At 38.9% G+C, this 25,757-nt stretch overlaps 1 protein-coding gene across 1 annotated transcript; it reads left to right on the top strand.

Moving 5' to 3' along the window:
* Window positions 1-17,377: 17,377 nt before the first annotated feature.
* On the top strand, window positions 17,378-24,504 carry CCDC160 (coiled-coil domain containing 160; the record flags this gene model as incomplete). The annotated part of the gene is given in 5 exon segments (XM_084534444.1): window positions 17,378-17,545; window positions 17,548-17,814; window positions 18,118-18,141; window positions 18,144-18,348; window positions 22,341-24,504. Coding segments are annotated over 4 exon segments (597 nt in total). The 3' UTR covers window positions 18,282-18,348; window positions 22,341-24,504.
* Between the last annotated feature and the right edge of the window lie 1,253 nt (window positions 24,505-25,757).

Here is a 25,757-nt window from a genome sequence, read left to right as displayed (position 1 = left end):
TAGATTTTGATACTGTGAGTTGCTTCCACTTTCATTGAGATCAGGGGAAGTTAAAGAAACTCATCCTTTTACGGTACTGAGTTCTTCATGTTTTCTTTCTGGTTTCACATGGGTTAAAGCCTGAAATCTGGATATAAGTTGTCTACTGGAAAGGCAGTTACTTGCATGAGTAAATAACCCACGTTCTGTTCACAGGACAGGGCCCAATATAATATTGAACTGCTATATTGAAAATGCTTCTCAGTAACAGTTTTTTCTTTTTTTTTTCTTTTTTTTTTCTTTTTTTCACATCAAAATCAATTCTTTGAAGACAAGAATTTTGAATACACAGCCAATCTGGCCACATAGTTTCTCTTTTGGATTCTCAATAGATAGGCTTAGTCTTGTTAAACACATACATCCTCAGATACATATCCTTCTGCCATTTTAGTAAGATCATGGATTATACCTTCCCATATTATTTTATTAAACTCTCTGTGGTTTGAGACTCACCTTTCTCATCAAAAGGTTTTTGTTGTATTACTGTTTCTTTACTTTATTTCACTCCAAATGTATGTATTCTTCTCAGACAGGTTCCAAAATTTGCTAAATATCACTGATGTTTTGATTATTTGTACATATAATGACATTTTATGCCATGTGCATATCCCTGTATATGAATTACAAAGTACAGTTTTCTATTTTGTAACCGTGCACAACTTCCCCTTTTGTAAATTGCTTAATATATTTTATTTCTCCACAGCTGGCAATCAGAATATGTTGTGAGTTGTCAAGATTTTGTATAAATCTTAATTTTCATAAGAATTAATATTGACATTAGAGAGAGAAAATATTACCCATGATGAGCCACACTTCTCAGTAGGTGCTCAGCCCCTTAAAACTCTGTAAATACCTTCAATGGGGGCTGTATAAATTTGCAGTTCATGAAAACTCTGTCTTGATGAGCAATCATCTTTCCATCAGAATGAGTTACAAAGGCAGGTTACACTGAGACTGATGTGATAGACGCTTCATACGTGCACTGGGCAGCTCACAGACATGAGCAGTCCTACAGATTATTCAGCCTAGTCCAAGGGTAGTGGGCAAGGTCAGGGAAGACTTCAGTCCCAGTCCTGCACAGAATTCTGTGTACACGCTTAACTCCTCCTTCGAGTCAGTGGAGCAGAATAGTACATGCTTAATCTTCACAGTGTGTAAACTTAAAAGCATGCTCAAGTCATTTCTAGATGAGACATGTACTTCCAAAATATACTTCCTTTATGCCACGTGACATTTTAGAAATGAGTCAATAAATTACTGTTTGACTGCAGGTTACATATAGAATTTATATATATATACATTTATTTGAGCTTTGTTGCTCTGTTACTGTAGGATGTGATGTGATACTGGCTATGTTTTTATTTGCTATCAACATATATTATCAATGTTTGATGTAAGGACCTGATGAGAAGCCCCAAAGACCCAAAGCTTCTCTTCCTGTTCCCACTGTGCCATGACATCTAAATGTTGCTCTCTATCCAGAAGTTCCTTCTCAGGTGAATGGAACACATTTACCTTACCCCACTTGGTCAGCTTATATACACTCTAGGAGGTCAAGCTAATGCTAAATTCTGAGAACGGTTTCTGACAGGCAGCCTCTAAAAGGAGGCAGAGGTAGAGATATTTGAACATGTGAGAAAACTGGCAGCAGGCACACACATTGTATAATCATGCACAGTCAAAAAACAGCTGGTACTTTTTTCCGACATTGAATTCCTACAGTTGTGTGCAACATGCACTGCTAAGATTCTTCTTTCTCTTTCTGCTCTCTCTCTCCCCCTCTGAATAAATATTAACACATTGCAGACAGAAGCTCTCAGGTTGTCTGTTTAATGTACAAAATTTCCATCGATGCTGGGCAGCCTTTATAAACATCTGAAACTGCCAGGTGCACCTGCTTCGCGTGGTACCATCAGCACCCAGAGCATCCCCGAGGCCCTGTTGTTCTGTGCAAGATCAGAGCCCATCATTCTTCAAGTGCTCTGACAATCAGCATGTCTTCAGGAGCACTGACTGCACCACAGCAGACATCCTCAACAGAAATCAGTGTGTGAAGCCATTACATTCAAAATCCTGTCAATTAGGCTGCGCTCCTCAGAGCAGGGTGGTGCAGAGTACTTTTTACCTCCATTTGGGAGAGGCATTTCATTATGTAGCTTCTCAAAGTTTCCCTTCAGTGATTTCCATTCCAAACGTTTGTGCAGGAGTGGAGCAGCACTCGAAGTTGCAGCTCAGAGAGCCAGTTGCCTCTTGCAATAGCACTGTGGAAATCCAGGGAAGAGCTTAGCTCACAGCGTAGCTGAGACACGTTGGTTGAGACCTCAGGCTGACTAAATAACGCTAGGGTCTACTCCAGCCTGTGGAGCAGCTCAGGATTAGAAGGGCATAAAAACAGCTTAAACCTGCTGTATGTTCCCAGAGCTATGGCTAGAGGCATAACATCCTCACCTCTCATCCTGAGGCAAGGCTTTTTTTCAGGGAATGTGTTGTGCATGCTCGAGGTCCTTGCTGAGAATGTATTGACAGTAGTGTGACACGTTTTTGGATGTGCATGTTTAAAGGATGATCCTTTTGCTCCATGCCCCAAGTTTTCTGCTATAAAGGAAAGACGTGATAGGAGGTAAACGAGCCCTAGCACAAGGAAGAATGTGGAGTCTAGCTGAGCACAGTGGGAAAAGGTGCTTTCTTGAGGAATGAAGTCCACAGATGTAGCCAGCCTGGAAATGAGGCTAAGTGTGGATAAATACTGGAGTTCACATACAGACATTCGAGATGGTCTCGAAAAATAGTAATAATAATAAAAAAAACTTTCCAGGAGGGGAGCTCTTTACCAGAACGCGGTGACAAAATGTCTAGGCGAGGAGAGGAGGCTGGAATTCCCCACAAGAAACGGTCTGAGCCGCGACAAACTCCAGAAAGCAGCTTTTCCCCGCTGCCAGCACCAGCCAGCCTGGCTCTGCCCCCAAGCTGCCAACAGGTCGAAGTACATCGCAGAGCGAGAGCCGGAAAGGATCTCCAAAACCTTGAATAATATCCACCCGCTTTAAACAACAGAGGGGGAGAGGGGGACGGCTGGGGCGAAGGCAGAGGCTGCAGAGTCCCCAGCCGGGGTGCGGGCTGCCACAGGAGCCCAGGTGCCGGGGCAGGGGATGGGGTTTTGCCTCGGGTTTCCCAGCCAGCTGCAGCGAGGGCTCGCAGCATCTCCGCGGCGCGGTGGCACTCCGGGATCCGCAGCAAAAGCTCCTCTGCATAGCTAAGCAGCTGGGCTGCCAGCCACCGCGATAGGCGAGCCGATACAGTGCCCTCTACGCTGGCAGCGCGATCTCCCCGCTTCCCTTCTCGTACGGGGTACGAAACCAATTCCTGCTCCAGCAGATTGGCAAAACTCATCCACAAAAAAACCTGCCACAGTCGCTTTTTTAGAACTTGAAGCTATTAGCCTTGGAAAGACAGCCCCCTCCCTATGTTTGCATGACTTTAACCCCGCAGTATAAATGAAAATTATTAACTTTTTCTGTGATGCAATTTCATTAATCAGAATAGGACAGAGTACATGGAATTGATGTGGACAGAAGGCAGTTTTTCATGTAAATTTTGTATCTCAGGACACCAAATTTTGTTAGTGTTCGAGAACAGTTTACTGTGCACCTAATTACATTAAATTATCGTCTGGTTAAACATGAGCCATATGCAACTAGTTGAGGCAAATTTGCAGTTTACATTTCAGAGTTGTCGGCTTTGCAAAAATAAGTGAAAACATTCAAATTCTTGTGATTCAGCCCATGAAACTGACTCATTAAAGGATGGCCCTTTAATACTGCTCCCGACCATTTTTTGCAAGGATAAAAGTTAAAATTACAGCCAATGTACAGAAATTCTTGGAGGCCATAACTCTTGAGAATTTACACTTAAATTGAGTTAATAAATAAGTCATCTAATTCCCATGTCCTCCTATTACATATGCCCTTTAGTTAAATCTTACAGCAAAATTATACCTTATTTTCCTCAGATTGTCATGGAAACTATAGGCAAATTCTGTAAGCACCTAAACATGCAAGTAGCTTTATTTATGGGGGCAAAGTTACTTGTGCATGTAATTTGCAGGATGAGATTTTAAAAAGTATCTATCAACTAAAAATATTGGCAGGTATAACTTTCCCTGTTCAATTAATTCTTGCCAGTACTGATTAGCAAAGACATGGCATTAAGTAACAAAAATGCCTTCATGCCATATAACATAGCAAGAGATTTGTTGACTTCTGCCTCCTACAGGATCGAGGTAGAAAAAGAGGAAGTTACTACTACAAGCATGGCTCAAGATCAAACCAGTCATTCTTCAAACATCATCGTAGCCACATTTAATTTTCACAAAATACAACATTATGACATTTGAATCTGACACAAATATTCTTCTTCCATACAATCATTAGGAAAAAAAAAAAGAAGAGAATTCAAGACAAAAATAAAACAAAAGTAAATGAAGGATTAAGAGTTTGTATTAAATATACCAAAATGCATTAACTACTGATTCTGTAAAGCTTCAAAATGGATTAATTGAAAAATCTGAAGAAAAACAAAAAGGCACAAAGTTTAAGGGCAGACAGCAAGAAAGCAACTAGCATGATAGGGTTTCATTCAGATCAGCATGTGGTCTTACGTAAACTGAAATTCTCAAAGGATAATGGCAGCAACAATTATTAGCACTGAAATCATATTTGTCATCCAGAAGATATCTGAAGCAGTTTTATGAGCTCTGCACAGGAGTGAAACTCTGAAATATATATTATGCAAAACAAGCCCCATGCAATTTCAGCTAAGAAATGCATTTGAGGTACCTTGTGACACGGCGCTAGGTCATGACCTAGGTCTTGAGAAGCCTGAGTTAGTAGATGTTAGTTTTCGTTGGGGCTTTGTTTACCATGGACTTAGACATTTTGTATTATTAAGAATCTGTGGCTTATGAGGACATTCTATTTATCTTACCAGTCTTTTTTGATGGAAATGCCTGAATTTTCTTGGAAACAGGGATTTTATTGTGGATTCTTGGTGCCCCTTGGAGAGGCTTATTTTTCTGGACAATAGTTTTCCTCAGTGTCACTACCCTTTTGATTTCCCAATGGTCACAGGCTCTCAAGGTCGTGCAAAGTGCATCCTTTTGTTATAATGGACCCAGAATTTTGTATAAAAAGGCAGCAAAAAGATCTCTGTTTAGTGATTTAAAGTATATTTTTCTGCCATGTACTTCTCCAGTAGATTTTGGCTGTTCTGCTTAAAAACTGTTAAACTTAAAAAGTTCAAAGACAAATTAAAAGAGTTCACTCAGTACATATATATATGTAATTTACCATGCATTTGCATGTAAAACTGAGATGCCGATTCTACAGCAAGATTTTGCACAAGAACCTCTGTATAGTTTAAACATTGATTGTGTCACTGATATTGCATCTTACCCACACTGTAAAGTATAGCATTAAAACAATATGCCTTTCTGTTTTGTTTATTTGGATTTAAGTAGACATTTCCTTTCCTTTCTAAATGACTCATTTTGATAGATCCTATTCTTTTACATTCCTCCTGAGGAGTGCTGCATTAAAAAATGTTGATCACCACTACTGGCTCACTGAATTTTTTGATGGTGTTTGGCTTGCCTAGAAGATAAATCGTTCTTCTCAGCATTAACCAGAAAGAACAAAACTTTATGAAGGCTAAACATTCATTGAGAATAAAATGAATTCTAATTTTTTTTTTTTTTTTTTCCCTTGAGGTTTGTCTGTCTTTAAAATCCCTTTTGGACATTTGTAACATCAAGTCTTGATTAAATGTGCAAAAATACATCAACCTTTAAGACTGTTTCGATTCTTAAATTTTACTTGTTGTTACAATATTACACAAAATCCTGTATAAATTTATCTTCTACTTTTTGGGGTATGTTAAATCACTTCACAAATTGTTTGAAAAAATGACTAGGAATAAGTACAGTTTGTCTCCAAAATGTTGTAGTCTGCATGATGTGCCTCAGGGCTCAAGAGGTCACTTGTAGGTTTGGGCTTTTTACTAAGTTTTTGGAATGCCTATTAGACTGCAGTCCCTTATTGTGCTGCTTGTTCCAGCTTTCACATAATCAGTTTTAGAAGCATTGTATAATGTATTCTTACTATAAAATCTACAGCAAAATATAATAGTTAAAAAGATCATGTGCATCAGCAACTCAGAATTTATCGCTTTCAGGACGGTTTAATTGCCTTTTGTTAAAATTATTATTTTACATACATCTGTAAAGATGACCACCATAAAATTTATCAGTCCTTTTGGCATTGTTCACCAGAAATAAATTTTCACACTCATTTTGATTACTAATTTATACAATTTGAAGTAATATATACTTTTAAAAAGCTACTTCTCCATTTTCCTTATATAAATGTAGACTGTTAAACTACAGCCATTTGAACTGTATTTGTTTCTCAAAATATGCTTTTGCTTATGTTTTTTTTTTCAAGTCTCTAAGAAGAAATGAGAAAAATCAGTTGATTTCACTTTTGCTTACAAATAGTATTTGACCATTGAAGTTGCTCTACAAGCACAGCACTTTAATTTTGCTGTGCAAATCTCTGAGTAATATTTATACACAAACAAGTGTCCTAACTGCATATTTTCCCTTTACACATTTATATTAAAATATATATATATATTTTTAAGAAAAAAAATAATTCTAATGTTTTGCATAAATTGCCAGGCAATGCTCTGATACAAAGTCTAACAAAGTCAATGGAATTTTTCTCTCCACTGATTTCAAATTGAATTAGAAAAAGTCTTTGAAAAAGACTTTAACAACAATAACATTTTTTTTATTATTTTGTATAGCAATATATGACATAATAATTTATTTTGAGAGACTATCATGCAAAACTCACACATAGTTTTATTTGTCTTTATTTTTTGTCTGCAAGGTATGGCTATTTTTCCATGTTTTGTAGTCCTCAAAGGACAAAAAGGTTACTAGCTTCAATAGCAGCTTTGCTTAATTAAGAATTTAGGACCAGTCATCTTTTTTTGTTTGTTTGTTTTCCTTTATTTTTTTCCTTTTACTTGAAATATTTTCAGGTCAAAATAGATTTTAGTAGATCTCTAATTAAACTCTTACATGCTCCTATTTTCTAGTAAAGATAGAGTTAGAAGGCAACAAAATCTCTAAATCCTCCAGTCCTGACAAATCAGGTTATTTTCCCATCTGCTTCTATTTGCTAGAATAACTTTTTAAATCTCCCTCTCTGATTCCCATAGAGCAGGCAAAAGGATTTTCTTTGCCTCAGAGTTACATATTTAATATGTGAAAAGACAATGAATTCTTAAAAGATTCTTTTTCACATAGTTTTTTTGTGCAGAATATGGATTTTTCTTAGAAACCCAGATTCCTTTTTAGTTTAGATCTTTTATTGAGCTTTTGGATGATGCAAGACATAGGCATAAACAGCTACACAAAGGAAACTGGGATTTTATTGTGCATTCCTGGTGCCCCTTGAAGAGCTTATTTTTGTGGACAATAGTTTTCCTTCGTGTCACCACCCTTTTGATTTCCCAGTGGTCACAGGGTTCCAGGGTCGTGAAAAGTGCATCCTTTTGTTCCTCCCAGCCTAAAATTCTGTATAAAAAGGCAGTTAAAGGACCCTAAAGTTTGTTAAGGCATGGAGGGTATTTTGTGCAGCAGAACTTAAGTTGCATGCTTTGTTAAAATATAGTTAAGATTAAAGTTGAGGAAGGAAGATATCATTAAATAAATTGTTAGAATATCCAAACATTAACAAATATCTGCTCATAAAGTCACAGAATTAATCCTGGAATAGCTCTTAGCATTGAAATAATTAAGGAGCACCAAACAACGAAAATCCAACATTATTTTAATATCTAGCTATAGTTAGATTTTTGTTTGTTTGTTTGTTTAATTAATTCACTAGTGTCTTTTAAAAAGGGCTTTACTAGGTATTTGCAATTTTATTGAGAAACACTAGAAATTATTATATTTTCTTCCAGTTAAATCATAACTCTTATGCATCCTTTACTCTTTCAAAAAGACTAATGAAAACTGAGTATCTGTTAGGAAATTTAACAGCTTTCCAAAGTCCATCTTTGGAATTTTTCAAGAAGGAAATACACACATTTCTTATAAATGTGTATCTAATTCATAAAATAAAATTATTTATACTAAGTGTTGTTGGCTTTAATACTATATCTTTGTAATATTCCTGCATTGTTGTTCCAGCTTTTATACATGCTTCTATTACAAGATGACTCTTTAAAGAGAAGATAGAGCCCAGTGTCTAACTGTTGGAATTTGTGGCTTTACATTATCACACCCTGAATAAAATCAATACTCTAACAGCAGAAAGCTGGAGGTTGATCTCCCCTCCTTACTCCAAATTTAAGTAATCTAAAGTAGTTTTAATGGTCCTAGTGAGAGCAACAGCAGCTGCTGGGTGAAAAACTCTGCACGAAGCTGGAGAAGTCTTGGAGTGGGGCTGTAGGGAATGGCGAAGTGATCAAACATGAGATTGTCTTGGGAGTGAGATGGGCTGGAATGGAGGAGAGTCGTTCAGGGATACTGGAGGGTGACATAAGACACCTGACTTGTTTTTCGATGCTAAGCACTGGACCCTGTGGTGCAGCTTCAGTCTTCTGTGCTTTAGGAGTAAGACTGATTACATCCTATAAAGATAGAAAATTAGGTATTTCCCAAAGTGAAATGTTCCATTAAAAGTGTATTATCTCTAAGCAAGTGTTGGAGTTCTGTTTAGTTTCCTATTGGAAAAAAAAAAAAATGGTTTGCAAAACTTGAAGAAATCTGATTCAGAAAAGCTTCATGGCACTTGTCAGGGGATTGCCTCATGTTCTCATTTTCCCTTTTTAGCCAAATTCTCATGAGGCAGGCAGAAGCATCTGTGATGCTCTCTCTCTCTCTTTCTAATTTCTTTTAAATTGTGCATCAGAATAAAGACATTTTGCTTACAGAAGACAAGAGCAGGATCTGTTTCCCAACGTAAATATTGCAGTTTGCAGTTGAATGCTTTTTTGTACTGAAATGTATACCACAGCTGTCTAAATCTTCCCTGGAAAACAAGATAGAGTATTTTTAAGATATTTTATGGCTCCCATATACGCCCTCCCCTTCAAAGAATTCTATGCTCTGTTCTCAAGTTGCGATGCCTATTTTCCCAAGACCAAAAGGAAGGCACCTGGAAACAGAAAAAATAACCCCTGAGAAGTGTTTCATGTCCAAAAGACACCTTTGTTCTTTTTGTTCAGATTTCTTGTTACCTTGGAAATGGAAGGTGTTTCTAATTTACCAGAACTAAATTAAACCAATTTCTCTATCAGCCACTGGAATGCTGAAATATTGGCTGCAAGTAACGCCAGAATGGTGAGTCACCACTAGACCAGGAAAATCAAAATGAAAAATGAACTTTGGGGCTAACTATGGTTAATTTCTGTTTCATTTAGTGCTCCCATTTAACACAATGAAAGAAAGCTGAGAGGGAAGGAGTATTTCAGTAAATATTTGTAGGTTTGGCCCTTGCTCAACACAGAACAATCACTCACTACTTGATGCAAGTTGGAGGTCCTTCATTCTACCAAGCTGTTAATTCCATCCTTGACTAAGTAAATGTTGAGGCTGAAACAGAAAATAATAGCATATCTGTCACACATTTCCATGAGATATTATATATGCACAGGACAAAACACCACCACACACAAGAAATGCACATATAAAATACATTTTTAACAACCTATTTAAATTTTAAATATTAAAAATGAATTTTTAACATTTTAAATATTAATTCTATAATCTCATTTTAAATTTTTATATTACATAAACTAACGTTCTTTATTGCATATCTCAGAAATATATTTTATATTAGTTGATCTGATGAAAATCAAAATAAATTCAAGCTACTAGTACGAAGAGCTGTAATTGCTTTCCTGTGCAATTTATACACCTGTGGAAGAGCAACAGAAGATATTTCCTCTTCCATTAACCCTGTCAAAAGCTTTGGCTGGGCTTTTCTCCAGGAGGATGGAGTACAGCTATCTCCACTGCTCCTTCGGACACCCGTGTCAAACAACCAGTACAACCCCTTCATAACATACAGTACCAAACCTCTCTCTGTACTGGGAAGACTGGGAACCTGCCCAACAGTCCGGCTTTTCACAACTCTCATTTGATAGTGTCAGATGAAGGATGTCTTACCAATCAAAACTGCTTCTCCAGCCCATTTCCAGTTAAAAAAAATGGGTGGGTTTGTGGACAAAAATACATCTGAGTTTTAATGTAACTTCTGATAGAGCTGAAAAGTGATAGATTAAGTCCAGACAAAATAAATAAATAAATAAAGACAAAACAAACAAACAAACAAAAACAAACTTGTAACTAATGAAACCTTGATTAGCAGCAGGAATTGCCAGAGTGAACAGCTGGTTTTCAGAAAGGGTCTGAATCATGTTTTAGTAGAAGAATACAATGGGGAGAGCTGTTACATGAATGCATTTGGAGGAGAATGAGAGATTAACCAGCTGGTAGTAGAGCAGCGTGTGGTACGACACCCCAGTGCCAATCCCAAAGCCAGAGTAAACTGTCTCATAAACCCACACTGGTTTTGTTTTCAAGTATTTGAAAAGCTGACAGGATGGCACAGTATAATGGAAAGTTCAAGCTGATTCCCTAGGTGTCGGGGAAAGGTGTGCAAGAAAACTCATCCACCTTGTAAAAAGTTTTCAGGGCCCCCATAACTCTAGGAAATGTGCTTGCCCTGTGGTTACATTTGTTTTTCAGATGATTTGCAAAATGTAATTCTCCAAGAGGCTCTCTCTGGGAAGATGCAGTAGGTACATCAACATAGGGAGCTTGAGCTCTTGTGGACTGGAAGACCTAGAGGTGAAAGGTGTCCATCTATATGCGTAGCTTCCTGACCTTCAGAGCATTTGTCCAAATATCTGCAGCAATCAGATTAAAAACAGCAACAGTATGCAGTAAAATAATATATTTATTTTCCATATCTTATCTCCTATCCAACCCTAAATACTTTCCCAGATGTAATTAAGATATCCTAGCTCAGGTAAGCACAGCTTTGAATCTCATGGGTAGTCATGGTAAGGTGATGCATTATAATACAAGTTAACATATGCATTCTAATACAAGTTGAGATGACGTAAACATATACATTATAATGCAAGTTATTTGAGATGCTTTTGAATTCCATTTAATTATTTTACAGTATCACCCCCAAACATGCTTTTGTTTTTGTTTGTTTCTGCTGGTGTCTAATATCTACACTGAAATTCACCATAATATGCACTGTTTAGTATTCAAATATGTTTGGTCTCAAATGAAATTTCAATAAAATATTATAATGCTTCAAAAAGCTTCCTAACTTTGTCTCAAAAAAGGTAACTTGATAATTCAGAAGCTCTTGCATTTTATCCAGGATAGACTTGTGCCATGTGCTACCTAAAGCTGCAGGAGAAATTGGTTGTGATTCAAGCAATTTTTATTAGTTATACTAAAAGCTTTAATTTTCCCTTCTTTTCTTGGCAGTAACTCTCAATGCATCATTTTATAGCCACAAATCTGAGAAGATCCTTGCTGAATGTTCAGTTCAGAACTTGGAAAAGCTAACAAGTCACTCAGTAGACCTAGTGAGTGGGCCTAATTTCTCAGGAAATTTAGCAGCAGACAATCTTCATGCCATCTATATCACTTGTGATGTCTGAGCACCTTCCACCGAGTACATTAAGCAAAATGACTAGCATATCTCATATGCGGTTCATGGTGCAGATATGAACTGTGCATTAAGGAAGAGTTAATAAAAGGAAAATTAAAGCAATTGGAAACTTTCTTGGTCTTCATGCAGTCCTAAGCTGTTCCTCCTTATCCTCCTGCTATATGATTTTGGTTGGTGGTTTTGCAGGTTTTAGGAGGTTTTTTTTTTTTTTTTTTTTTGGTGGATATAAACGCCTAAGACAATGTCACACTTAAATTAAAGACATCATTCTTCTAATGCTTTAGAATTAAATTGCCAATTTCTTGTAAATGCCATTTACCTGACAGGTTTCTTTGTCCCTGAAAAGAAGTACAACCTCTGTGGCTGCTAAGGCTGCTAAGAACTGGTTTCAGAAGGACTTTGTGTGCAAAAGAAGAGGGAATGCCACCTTGCTTAGTGAGTCCTCACTCATTTTTTTTAACCCCCATGAATGTCCCAGTGGCTGTGTGTGTGACAGGGATGCAACACTGTTCACGTGCTCTGCTTCCTTCAGAACACTCCAGCTCATGCTCCAGCTGTGCCAGTGAGTTGAGGAGCCACCAGGACACTGTGCTTTTAAGATGCTGGGACCAAGGTTGGTCTGGATTGCAAGGTTGATTACAGAAGCTGTTTGCAGTTTTCTGAAAAGTTGTTTAATATGCACTTTTTTTTTTTTTTTTTTTTTTTTATTTTATTTTTTTTTTTCCAGAAGAACAAGCTGATGATCTGCTTTGCATTTTCAGACCACACGACTTCAGTCCGGGTGCTGACTGACTTGAGGAGTGACGGCTCCTTATGGGGCATCCGATGGCTTGAGTCTTGAGGCCCCTTGTAAGGCCTCCTAACCCCATTGCCGCCTTCTACTCAGTCACCTGGAAACAGAGCTCTTGTACTCCTCAAATTGTAACATGAGATATTTATTTTTACTGTGTGTTTAGACATCTCCTGCTGTTTACAAATACTCTCTTCCAGAGCCAGCAAGGGCAGTTGAAGATATTGCTGCCTCCAGCTTATTATCTTAGCTCTTTGCCAAAGACTACTGACCCCATCGATCTAAAGATAGAGTAACTCATACTGTCCTCATTAAGAAAAGTCATTTAATTAATTACTGTGCATATATGTGCTCAGCTAATCTGATTCAGGTGAAAGCAGGGGAGATAAGGGGTTTATTTGAAATTGGTGTTCCAGACGAAATGGTGTCTGTGCCTGGTGGAAGAGGCACACTGGGACATGCCACCAGCCAGCACCGACACTTGCATGGTGGCACGATCCAAGGGTAATTGCAAAGACGGACAAAGTAGGGGAAACAGCACCAGGGTGATGGGCAGCGCTAGCAGTGGGTCAAGGGAACACCTGTTTTTTCAGCAGGTTAGATGCTGATCCATCAGTATAGTGGATTTATTTTTATTTTAGTTCTTGTCTCAAATATTTTCTGGCTCACCCATGTTTCCAAAGAGCATTTCCAGTAGAGAATGATGAATGTCCTAGCCAAGCAACACAAAAATGTCTTTCTTTCTCTTCAGTCTTGCGTTGTTAGAGCTTTGAGGCAGTGCTACCAATTACAAGAACAGGTGATTAAACATGATGTAGTAAAATGTCCGTATTCATGGTTTGCCATCCATTCTTTTCTGCAGCTTGATTACTTGTTCAAAGTGTTTGTGTTCCTCTTGGTAAAGTTTTGCTCTGTTCAGTGCCGTCAGACTGGAGTAACTTTGATGACAGCAGCATTCCCTTAAACTTGTAGCTAACACTGATTCAGCTAAAGCGCTTTTGCTGTTACAAAGCACTCTGCAAAGAGCTTCTACAGTGTGCCGTGTGCTCTGCTGCGCATGGCAAACTGTGGCCTCATTTCAATTTCCAATGATCGCTTACCAGTCTGCAAGTGTAATTTGTTATAGTTGGAATTTTTGATCTGTTGCTAGAAAAACTGTCTAACCAAAGAAAGCATGCAGTTTGAAGCTTGGAATGATCTTAACGCCAAAATATAACAGTCACTTCAGAAAGTGATCTTCTTGTTCCATGCCTGGAGACATTTGGAAAAGACACTTTTAGGAAAAGAGGAGATATTGAGGTAAAGAAAGTATGGGAGGAGGATGAAAAAAAAAAAAAAAAAAGAAAAAAAAAAAAGAAAAAGAAAAAAGAGAAAATTAAGAAAAAGACAAATATACCTACCTGAGTGCTTCTCTCCTCTTTTGTTATGCCTAGGTCAAACTTACCTAGGTCACAAACAGTCACCTCTTATCAGAGCGACCTAGACCCCCTCTGTTCCCTTCTGCAACGTCCTTGTCATTAGATGAGAAGAGGAGACTCCACAAACACAGGGTTTGATTGTGGATACATCATGTTCTTGCGAGGTGGTGATGGGATTATGTGGCATGAGAGCAGACACATAAATACAGCTACATGGCAGATCTGGCAGCTCTGGCAGCTTCTGATGCGGTGGTAGGACTGGCAGTGTTCTTTACAGCCATGTTCAGTGCTGCTCTTTGCTCAGTCATACCCAGCTTTTGGCTTATCTAAATAGATCTCTGTCTTGAAGCAGTTACGCAGCTGCTTTGTACTGTTCCCCTACCCAAGCTGCAGGAAACAATGACTTCCTCTGAGACCAGACTAAAGCAGGAAACCATGAATTTCTCCTTCCCTCCTCTCCTACCCCCCTACTTACCAGTTTAGCTCAGAGGTATTGTATATATAAGGTAAGAAAGTCAATTTTTAGTGCAAACCTTGGAGGACAGGCTGCAAGTCCCAGAGATGAAGATGGACCAATGCAGTTGCAGTAACAGAGTTCGGGACGTTGACATCTTGATGGAGAGTTGTTGGAAATTTCGTGGAGCAATGGCCAGGTGGGTCCTGCATCAACCATACAGGACTTGCACCACCTCAGGAGCCAATTTAACTGAACTGGCAGAAACTTTAGGTTTTGATGGTAGGACTCAAAACTGTAGATCGTGCTGTATATTCAGTCTCACATACATGAGCATGAGAGTGATTTATTTGACAGATATCCAGGATTTTGAGATCAACAGTTAATTTCCTGTTGAGGTCCCTGTGGCATATCAGGTTGGCAGAATCATGTTGGTGCTTAGGACAGTTCCCTTTCTGCTCAGTTCAGTGTTGAAGCAGGATGGCAATACAAAGGCTGGTTCTGCCACTCTCTTACAGTCTCTTTTCATCTTGCAGCTGCTTATTCCTGCCCTGAGTGCTCACATCAGTACAGGGTGAGTTGGTTCACATTGCTGACCTGTTAGAAAACAACACACCTCCACAGGTAATTTTAGATCAGTGAGCTGAACTGGCTGACTTTAGCATCAAGCAATGCCTGGAGTCTGAACAAGGAAGGATACTGAAAAGTACAGCTGACGGTGGTGGTTGGAAATCAGAAGTACTCCTTTTCCTTATACAATATTGCATTCTCAGTGTGTTTGAAAATTCAACCTTCAGAGTTTAGTTAAATGCAAATTTATTGTTCGGTGTTGGCTTATTTGATGCATTGGAAGTCAGCATACTTTTATTATGAAACCAATGTGTCATGGCTTATTGTATTTGTTGGTAAAACTCAAAGTTTCCAAAGTTTGGAGTTGAGTTTTGAGGTATAAAATTGGAGTGATTCAAAGCTTAACATTATAGTGGACAAAAAAATAGCATTTACATTTTAGTTTTCCTTCCACCCTTCCTTGTCTTTTTTTTTCTTCTTTCTTCCTTTTCCTTTTTTTTTTCCCTTTGCATGACTGCATTTTTCTTCTCACTTGTTACATGAGTGCACCACTGTTGCAAATTCCCTTCTAGTAGCCCTGAAGGTGACAGCTCCTCACTCCAGATAGCCTGCAAATTTCTGTTACACACAGTCTTTGCACATCAGTCTTGTTCTAGAAGGACAGCTTCAGGTGAAGCTGTCATTTTCTTATGGTCAGTAAGATCTTTGCCTGTATGGCTTCAAGCTCCTTTCTAGGTTAGCTCAGTTGCTGACCCCATCATAGCGACAAGCTCTAAGATGGTTGTTCACTGGAATCTAGACTGAAACAACTGCACTGCTGTCTAGCAGCGGCTAGATCAGGAAGATCAAAACCACATGGTAGGGGAAAATAGGTTCCACAATTATTAATCCTCACTCAATGGGGACAGAAGTTTAGGACTTTAAATTTCTTTCAGTTTACACTGACCCTCATCTAATGTCAGTGGAAAGTTTACATGGAAACCAAAGTAGAAGACATCCTCTCTGCAGCATTTGGTTCTCAATTAATTTGTACTAATAACATATTCTATTCATCCTTGACATATAATAAAGCATCTCTGAACTCATTACTGCACAATTGCTTGATTTCAGTTAAATGAAATATTACAGCTTTTATTATCATTTAGTAATTACCTTTCTTCATCTACAAACATAAACCCTGTGTCAAAGATCTTGTTCACACCTATTTTATACTGATTATAAAATTGTAAATGATGCTTAGATTATCCAATTTTGAGAACAAACTTTAACCATAATCCTTTGTCAACATATTTCACCCTATGCTGTTGTTCTTATGGGACTTTAATGTAGATCCAGATAAAATTTGCTATATTTTTAACAGCAAGTAAACTTGGTTTCATCTTCTCGATTCAGAAGTTACGGTGCAATGAAACATAGCTGAACAAGTGGTCCTGAGTAAATGAGGTACTTGAAATTTCCCACTCCTACAGACTTTGACTCTTGTTCTGATGTTGTTTTAGTGATATGCATTGGGAGATACCATCAAAGTTCCTACAGATATTTGCTTCTCTTGGAAAACTTAAATGATTCTGCATAACTGTGTGTCTGCTCAGTTTGTATGCAAAGAAAGGACTATGACTGGAATATCAGGAATCTTGTAGGTCAGCATTAAAGGGCTATTGTCAGGGTTAACAGAAGCAGCATATATTGCCTATTTATACTATGTGTAGCTTTTTAGTAATGCACCATAATAAGGTCTGACACCTCCACAGTTCTTAAATAACACTGAGCACCTATACCACAGCAGAGTTTCAGATAGTCAGATCCCAGCACAAATGTTAAAACAATGAACCTTCGAAGAGGTTGAGTGGTGATGAGATTACATGACAAAGTGAGTTTAGAGCAAACATAGTTTGTAGTCCTCTGTCCATAAATGTAAACATTTTAAATAAAGGTTGTATAAAGCTTACTTTATTTAAAAACTAAGTTTTGCTTAATGCATGACTTAAATACACATTTTTTTTGCCTTAAAAACATGTAATTCTAAAATGTTTCCTCCAACAAAATAATAACATACCAACAGTTTTAATATCACAGCAACAGCTAAAATACAGCTAAGCTCCTGTCTAGTTTAGTTAGCATGAGCTAACATTGCTAATACACTTACTAAAATTGAATACAACCACTTTGGTGGTGCGAGTTTCCTACTGCAGGCTTATATGAGAACTGCAAAGAAAGGTATTCAAATACAATAAAAATAATTATTCAAATTAGAGTGTAAAGATGGTAGCTTTTTTTGTTGTTGTTGTTGTTTGTTTGTTTTGTATTTTCATTTGATAGGAAACAAATTCCAGGAATGGACAGAAAACACAGGGAGGAGTTATTTTCTCCTAATTGCAATGCACTGGACTTTTTTAGTCGAGCCAATCAATCTGAATCACTGACGGTTGAGAAATTGGCTTTAGAGAGAGCAAAGAGAGGGGGGGAAATCTACAATATGGCAATTACAAGAATTCTAGAAGAAAAAAAAAAAGTTTCAAAAGGAAAGAATGGTTTTCCAAACTCATTGTTCAAGAATATGAACCTAAGTTAGTAGGTGCAAAGATAAACATTTCAAAGGAGGAAACAGACAGGGATTCTGCCTGCTGTGGAGCTGGTAATTTAGATGTTGGAGCTGAAGAAAGCTTAAAAGAAACAGAGGGTCATTGTGCCTGGAATGCAAGGGAATTAGCAACAAGAAACGCAGCAGACCGGCTGGGAAGAAGTCTCCGAAACTCCTCCGTGCTGCTCAGTGTAGCGCTGGTGCAACTCAAAACTATGCGTCAAAACCTACAAATAGGCTTTGAAAATGCTGAGCAGGAACAGCTAATTGCCAAAAAAAAAAAAAATAAAAAAAAAAAATAAAAAAAAAAAAGGAGAAGAAGAAAGGTTCACTGCAAAACTGCCCAGTTAAAGCAGGGTCAAAGGACAAGCTTTGAAAAAGATCTCAAGCTTCAAGGCTGAAAACAAGACTTACGTGAAAAATCAGGAAACTTAAGAAGATTTAATGAAGAGTTGCTCCAGGCAAAAGGAGAAACTATTAATTTAAATCCAAAGAGCAAAGATTTACAACAAGACTCTAAGTAAAGCTAAAGCAGCAACATGAGCTCGGAAGTAAGACCAGCACAGAAAAGGCGAAAACACAGGAAAATAAGGAGCGAGGTGGAAGTCGCTACAAGCAAACTAAAAGCCGCAAAGCTCCTGCATGCCTGGAATCCTAAAGCCTTCGAACTGCTTGCAAAACATCTGCCGGCCCCGCCGCGGGGCGATGCACTCGGTGCCTTCGGGGTAAATATTTTGGGAAGCGAGGGGCTGCGAGGGACCCCTTAGGGGCAGCAGCCGCCGGTGGCGGCCCCGCGGTGCTGCGGGAGCCCGGCAGGGGGCGCTGGGGGCGCGGGGCACGGCCGGGAGCAGCCGGGCCGGGGTCCCAGCTCCGAGGGGGTTTCGTGCTGCAAATGCGGGAGCTGAGAGTGCTGAGGAAGGGGTGGAGAAGCCGTCCGTCTGGCTCTTCAGAGACAAATTCTCTCTGCAGCACGGCCTGGGTTGTGTAGGAAAAGATTTTAAAAGGCTGCTTGTTCGAAAAGTCTCTTGTAAGAGACTTCTCTGCGGGTTTAGCAGCGAGTTAAGCGTAAGCAGCAAGCTGCTCCTCTAATAAACACCACAAGCACCCTACAAGCTACTGCTAGGCTCGTGCAGGATGGGGGGAAGTTCAGTTTCTGGCTGCGCTCACGTCCAGCAGTTTGTGCATCCCCTTTGTGCAGCTGGGTGCCCAATGGAGACGCGAGGGTTTTGCAGCTTCCCTCCCCAGGAGGACAGCCGGGGAAGCGGAGAGCCTGGGGGCTCGCTCCCTGTAACCACCCCAAGTGCAGTCATCGGGGAGTCACCGCGGCCCCATGCGCTTGAACCGCCCGTGCTTCCCCGGCCTTGCGCCCTGTGCAGAGGTGGGTGCCTTAAAACCCGCCCCGAGCCCCAGCGATTCATATTTACATGGGAGGGGGGGGCAGGGAGGGGTGGGATACATTTAAAAATTACTCAGTTCAAAGGTATTGGCTGGTCTTTGCCTGTCTGTCAGATCTGAGTGAGTGGATTTTCATGGAGGAATTTCATGGAAATTAAATCTCTACTGGAGGAATCCATTCAGCTCCTAAAGCTTCAGCCCAGTTTTGTATCCTGGCTGAATACCCTGCTGAATAGCTTGGTGGGGATGCAAAAAGCCACCTTAAACTAGGGATTTTTTTTTCTGCTAAATTGACTTCAAAGTAGTAATTAAACAATAGCTAGCTTAAAGAAAATCAAGTTATAAGAAGCTACAGGACCAAACTACGTTATAAGTTATAAGGGTATGTTTTAGGGGAGGGGTGCGGGGGATGTGATGTTCAGACTTGCAAAGGAACTGGGAAGAGTCAAACTGAGAGAACCAAAAATGGGTACAAGAAAGTAAAATGAATCGCACATATTCAAACATTTGTTTCCAGCTGTACTACAGTCAAGTCCAGAACTGAGTAAATGGCTGCACAAGGAGACGGCGGAATGGTTTGGGATATTCTAAGCAAAAGCATCCAGTTCAGATGCCAAAGCAGCTTTCTCTGGCCTTTGTCCTGTCCTGTGTTTGAGGCTCGTCTTCCCCATGCTGCTCTGCATAGAGCTGAGCGCCGCACTGCTCAGTATTCATCACTTCTTTTGTAAAGCAAAACTGTGTTTGTGGCCAAGAGCATCCTTACAGCCAGTCTTCTCCCTTTTCCTTTGCCTCCCAAAAACGCAGTCACTACTGCAGTCATGCCTGTGTATTGTATTGATGATTTAGAAGCACATTTGACTTGAAGCTAAGACAAATTGAAACTAATCTTCTGTCTGACTTCTTTGGTAAATACTGCCGAATTCTCTCTTCCCTCTGCACTGAAACTATTTAACTTGCCTCCTTTGCTTGGCCATTTACTCATTTAAGTCCTTGGGGTCCTTGTTACCACATGCAGAATTTTTCCTGTGCTTAATGTTCTTCCATCATGCCTGCTCTGGAAGGAGAAACCTGCAAGATTGTAACCTAATTTCATTTTAAACCTCTTTGGAGTGATTGATTTGAGGGCTTTCCTTGGTTGCTTAAATGCTTTTGTGGCTTTATTTCCAGCTATGTAGAGGTTGTCACCGAATTAGCTAGCAGAAAAAAGTGAGATAAACACATCTTTGGCACTACCACAGTTGCTAGATTGTTAGTGTTTACGGTAAAGCTCACTATTTTAAAGTGAAATGTCCAATATTGCACTTAATCTAATAAATCTGTATTTTTCATACTTCATAGGGAATTTTCGATAATCCGTGGTCAGGTCCTGTCCCTGGGAGGATGGCAGTGTGCTCTAGCAGAGAATCTGATCCATGGGTCTTTAAAATAGTGTCCATCTTTGAGTTGTGTCAAATGACACCATGTTAAATGGCACTTGAGATAATGACTTTATAGTCTTACTAACACTTACTGCAGTCCTTAGGCTAGACTATCAAATATTCTCAGTGTCCCAGATGTCATACTGTTACTGTGATAGTTACTGCTAGAAGAAAGCTCATAAAATATAATATGCAATTGTTACATTGCTTTTCAACTATCTGTCACCATTTATTTGCACTGAGAATTGCCTTTCATTTTTAAACCTGAATTTAATAGGTTGCAGAGTACTACAGCATAGCATCCCAATGAAATGATAAACTAAAAACTGGCCAAAACTGTTTGATGCCAACTGTAAAATCCTGGTGAGATTTAGCCCCCCCACAGACACTGTCATTGTTATAGGTCTTTGCTATACCTCTGTCAGAAGGCTGGTTCCTGCCACACAGTAGTTCATGTGATAATTAAGTTTTATCCTAAGATGATACTGGAATATGAAGGCAACCCATTAGCGTTTGACAACTCTTCCTAAGTACTGAAATGAGAAAGCACTTTGGACAATACTTAGGTGCTTCCATGCTGTTGGCCATGTGTTTAATGGCAACACATAATGACTGCTCAGTAGTGATAGTGTAATTCATAGAAAGTCCACAATTTCAGTTCAGAAAACCATAGATGCTACAATAAAACACAATAGCAGAGCATGTGTTTAGTTTACAGCTTTTCTGTCTAGCTGTTACACATCATTCTAACAGACGATGTTGCTGGAGTGTAAAGTAATTGAGAGCTATGCAGGGTGATTTGTATCAGCTGAACTCGAGGCCAGGAGCATCAGTGACAAGATCTGGCAACAAGTCAGTCCCATCTCCTTGTTGTGTGGGATGCTAGCGTGTTGATCACTGATACTTTCTGAATAATCAGGCATCTCATCTTTCTCAAGGGGAGAGCTTCGGGATCTCAGAATGCTACCTTGTAGGGCCAGGTGGGTTTCCAAGCAACAGACTGTCCTGGTTTGTAAACCAACATTTTCTTACTGTACTTCAAAAAATAGCCTGAAGAAGTGCCCTCCTGCAGTCGTGTCACACTCAGCTTGGACTGGCTGCTGGTGAAAGACAGTTCCCTCCTGGCAGCACGTTCATCTTTCCATGGCTCTGGCAGTAGTTCTGTTCTGAAATGAGTCAGCTCAGGTTGATGATCTGGCTGAAAATTAAAAACTAATCTTCCCTCCCCTCTAGTTAATAAAGACACAGGTGATGGTGCAACTGCACTTCCTCTGGCAGTCAGAAGGACGTAAATTCTTTGTAGGAAAGCACATTAACTATGCACATGCAAGAGTCATCTCCCAGACCTTACACACAGTACATCCACCTCTTTTGAACAAAACTGTGGACTGTTCTTTGACTGTCATAACTCTGAATGTCATTCTAACACCCACGTTTTACATAAATTTTGCAGTTTTACTTGCCTAGTGCCGGTATTCCCAGAAGACAATCTTGAAAGCTGTTGCTGGTACTCACAAGCCAGTGCTTCTAGTTACCAGATGAACAGTGATTCCTAATGTGGAGACAAAATTATCAATACTTAAAATTTGAGAGGTCTAGGTAACAAGCCTATGCTAACCAAAAGAACATTCCTTTCAACCAAAAGCTAACATTGTGCAACTGTCTCTTAACTCCCCACCTCTGAGCCAAGGTAACACTGGGTGTCCCAGTCCTATAGCCTCTACCAAGAGCCATCTCTCCATATGCTCACACTATTTACTGGTTGATTCCTTCTTGGAATTGTGGCAGTTAGCAAGTTCCATGGAGGCTGTCTCTAGGATCCCTAGCAGGGATGGAGACCTGATTTTGTTAACATTGTTTTTTCTCAATTTTTTTTTTGTTTTTTCTGCTGAAACAATCTATAGGCTGGCTCTCTGCAATCACTTGGCAGACAACAGGGGAGCAGAGGGGAAGCTGCTGTCTGAAATGTTCTTTTACTAGGATCACAGCTGATGATGTTTCTGCCTGACTTGTCCTGAATGGTACCTGCATTACAGGTACCTGCTTCACACACTGCTACACACTTGGAGTCACCGGATCTCTGACACGAAGAGGTGAACTGTATTGGTTTGTCCAGTAAGTTTTGGAACGTGTGGCCTGTTATCTTTAGTGTCCAGCTGTAGAAAACATATTCTAGACAGTTCTAGCACCTCAAAAAACACCAGAGAATATTAAATCCATAGCTGCAAAATCCCTCTCTAGATGGAAAACTGAAGTCTACAGTCTAAGATTTGTTTATTTATTTTTAGGAAGGGGTGATGGTTTTAATGATATATTGAATACAAAATAAGGAGAAGATATTTTCCATCAGCCACAGATGGCTTGAAACAATAGCTCTGACAATAGCTCCAATATTCACACAGTGAACTTTGCTGGTTTAATTCATAAACTTAAAGATGGTTATTTAAATTAGAGTATCATTAGCTATTTCAATTTTAGTGTGTTTTTCACATTAAAAAAAAAAAATCTAGTTAAAATACTAGAACATAAGTGGTTCTAATGTCTTTCACTGATCATTAAATTTATCTTACCTCTAGCCTCAACAGCTTGTATGTTCCAGTTACTGATTGTAACCACAAACATCTGTTGTGTATTTAAAACAAGAGTGCAGTCTGAATTAACTACACCATAAATCAAAACAAGTATGATTTGTATTAATCCTCTTCAGATATATTTTGTTTGAAATTGTTCTATTACTTCTGGAAATAAAATCATATAAAATCCAGCGTTCTAGATATTAGAACTGATGTCCACCTTGCTAAGCCACATGCAGGATATTTATGTTTAATGCAGTCCTCTCCTCAAAAAGAAGAATCTGAACAATGATTTATTGTTTGATTTACTATTTATTTTTTATTACACTTCCTAAATGATGTTAAACCTTTACTACTTGATGGCATTTTATCTTTTTAGTTGTAACATAACTGATTAGTAATGCTCATCTCCTTTTAAGAATCAGTTTGTGAATTCTATGGGAGCAGGAACATCTTAGTTTGTATAATCCACAAGGCACCGTAACACAGGTAAGAAATCTGGTAGTTAGTATGTAAAAATATTTTCTCTTAAATACTTGTACAACGTAGCAGCTAGAGGCCCTGGAAAATATCAGGATGCTGTTCTAATAGGCACTGTACAAACACATAGAAAGAAACTGCTCCAGGTATTAAACCTTTGCCGTCTGTATGGACAAGACAGAGAGAAGCAGGGAGATGAAGGAACATTCTTCTTGAAGAGATATTTGGCGATGACTTGCAGCATGAGATTCCAAATATGGGTACAATACTACGTGAAACCTCAAGATACATAACGTTTTATTGATCTCCACAAAGACAGACCTGGACTTAGGTCAATAGAAAGCCCTCGTTTATGTCTGAAGAGAGCACTTGCCACTATTTTGTCCCAGAATCACCAGAGAGCAGTACAAATGTGGCACAGAGAAAATACATATATGGAGGTGACTGAACACAAAAATAGCATCCTTCTGGACACACACCGCAGTGCACACCTCTTAGACCTCTAATGCCAGTTAGAGCTAACACGCTGCTATATGGGAGTGTTGTGTAAAGCCGTGTGCTTTTAACTCAATATAAATTGAGTAAGGAACCCCTACACTTTGTAATCCTGGGAGATGAGAGCGCTACTTCAGGATTGTGGACACACTACCTTATACCTATCTTTACACTAAAATAATGAGTGGTAAAATGGTTAAGGCTTTAGTCACTGTTGGCAATGTTTGTTCTTTTGAAGGGCATTTATGGGGGCTTGTTTTGATTCACTTAAAGTTTAAAGCCTGGAACCTTTGTGGCTGCTTAGAGAATGAGAGAAGATAAGATTAACAACCTTGTACAAAACAAACAAACAAAAACCCACACAAATGCAACGAAGTATCTATCGGCTAAGACTTATTCCAGGGTTTAAAACTGAGCTGTTCTTTTATAGTAAAAGCACAGAGGAGACTTGTCTGCCTGTGGTGTTTTGGGGTAGATCTCAAAGCTTGTTAGACACCAGTTCAGGTGTCTAACAAGACACTTGTGTCTTAGCACAGGTCTTTGAAATCCATATATGGCTACCAACTAGGGTGTATGGTCAACATTACTTGTCATTTTTAAATTATATTTTAATTGCCTTTAATTGAAGAATATATATATATTTTTTTCTCCTGGTAAACTAGAAATGGTGGTATCTGCAGGATGGCTAAGCAATTCGGTATTCTCTTTTACCAGGACATCTTCCATTCATTATCTTTATGCTTTATTTTGATTTCTATCCTGAATCCTTGCAATCATTTTTTTGTGGATCTGCTAAAGCAAAGCTGTCAGTGTTTGTCTTGAAATCTTGTCCTGTAAACACATTGCCTTTGTAATAAGGTTTAAACTACTGTCCAAGTACAAAGAATATGAGGATTATTTGGACAAGTGGCTGGGGTTTTGGTTGAACTCTTGGAAGCAGTGAGCACTGAAGAGAGAATATGGGTCTCACCTTGTTTTATTTTCATTACACCTTGTACATTATGCCAGATGCAGAAAGAGCTAAGATTTGACTTACTGCACTTGTTCGGACTATACTTAAATCACAGAGCAGAAATACAGCAGCTCAAGACATTTTTTTTAGAGGATTCAACACGTTTCTATAAAACGACTTTTCCAAAATAGCTCCCTCCGGTATATTCTCACAGAGCTCATACAATGTTTGGGTTTTGTTTTAATCAGGCGCTGCTCTGTGGGAAATAAATGAGGTTTTATTTCCCATCATTTTAACTAAAAAAATTAGCTGCACACACTGAAGTCACTGTAAAATGTACTCCACTACAGCTGGGCTATAGAAAATCAAAAAAACTGATCATGTCTTTGATGAAAGATGAATGGTTTCTATATAACTCTGAGGTCTGTAAAGCAACTGGATTAATGCTGTATCTGTGAACAAATGACAAACTCCGTTTTGTAATTTCAGTCTTTTTAGATTCTTATTATGACATTTCTTGTTCTCTTGAAATGGAAGAAAGTAAATAATTGAGTTTGTGGGTGATGAGCCTGCCAAACACAAGGCAGTAAGAAGTTCTGTAAGCTCCTGTAGTGGTTAATGCCTGCTGGGCTCCTTGCCAACATGGTCAAAATATTTTAACATAAAGTTGAAATCTCCTTATGCTGTCATTTGGCCACTGCAATCGACTGGCTGGCGATAACCTGGCATTAGTCATTAAAAACACAACTGCAATACTGCTACACGTGACCATTATTCATGGAATCTCTGGCCGTAAAAAAACATGATGATAAAACATTAAG

The sequence above is a fragment of the Aythya ferina genome (genome assembly GCF_964211825.1).
Source record: "Aythya ferina genome assembly, chromosome: 13".
Classification (NCBI taxonomy): Eukaryota; Metazoa; Chordata; class Aves; order Anseriformes; family Anatidae; genus Aythya; species Aythya ferina.
Note: the sequence above shows the minus strand (reverse complement) of the source record. Positions and strands in the feature narration are given on the sequence as shown.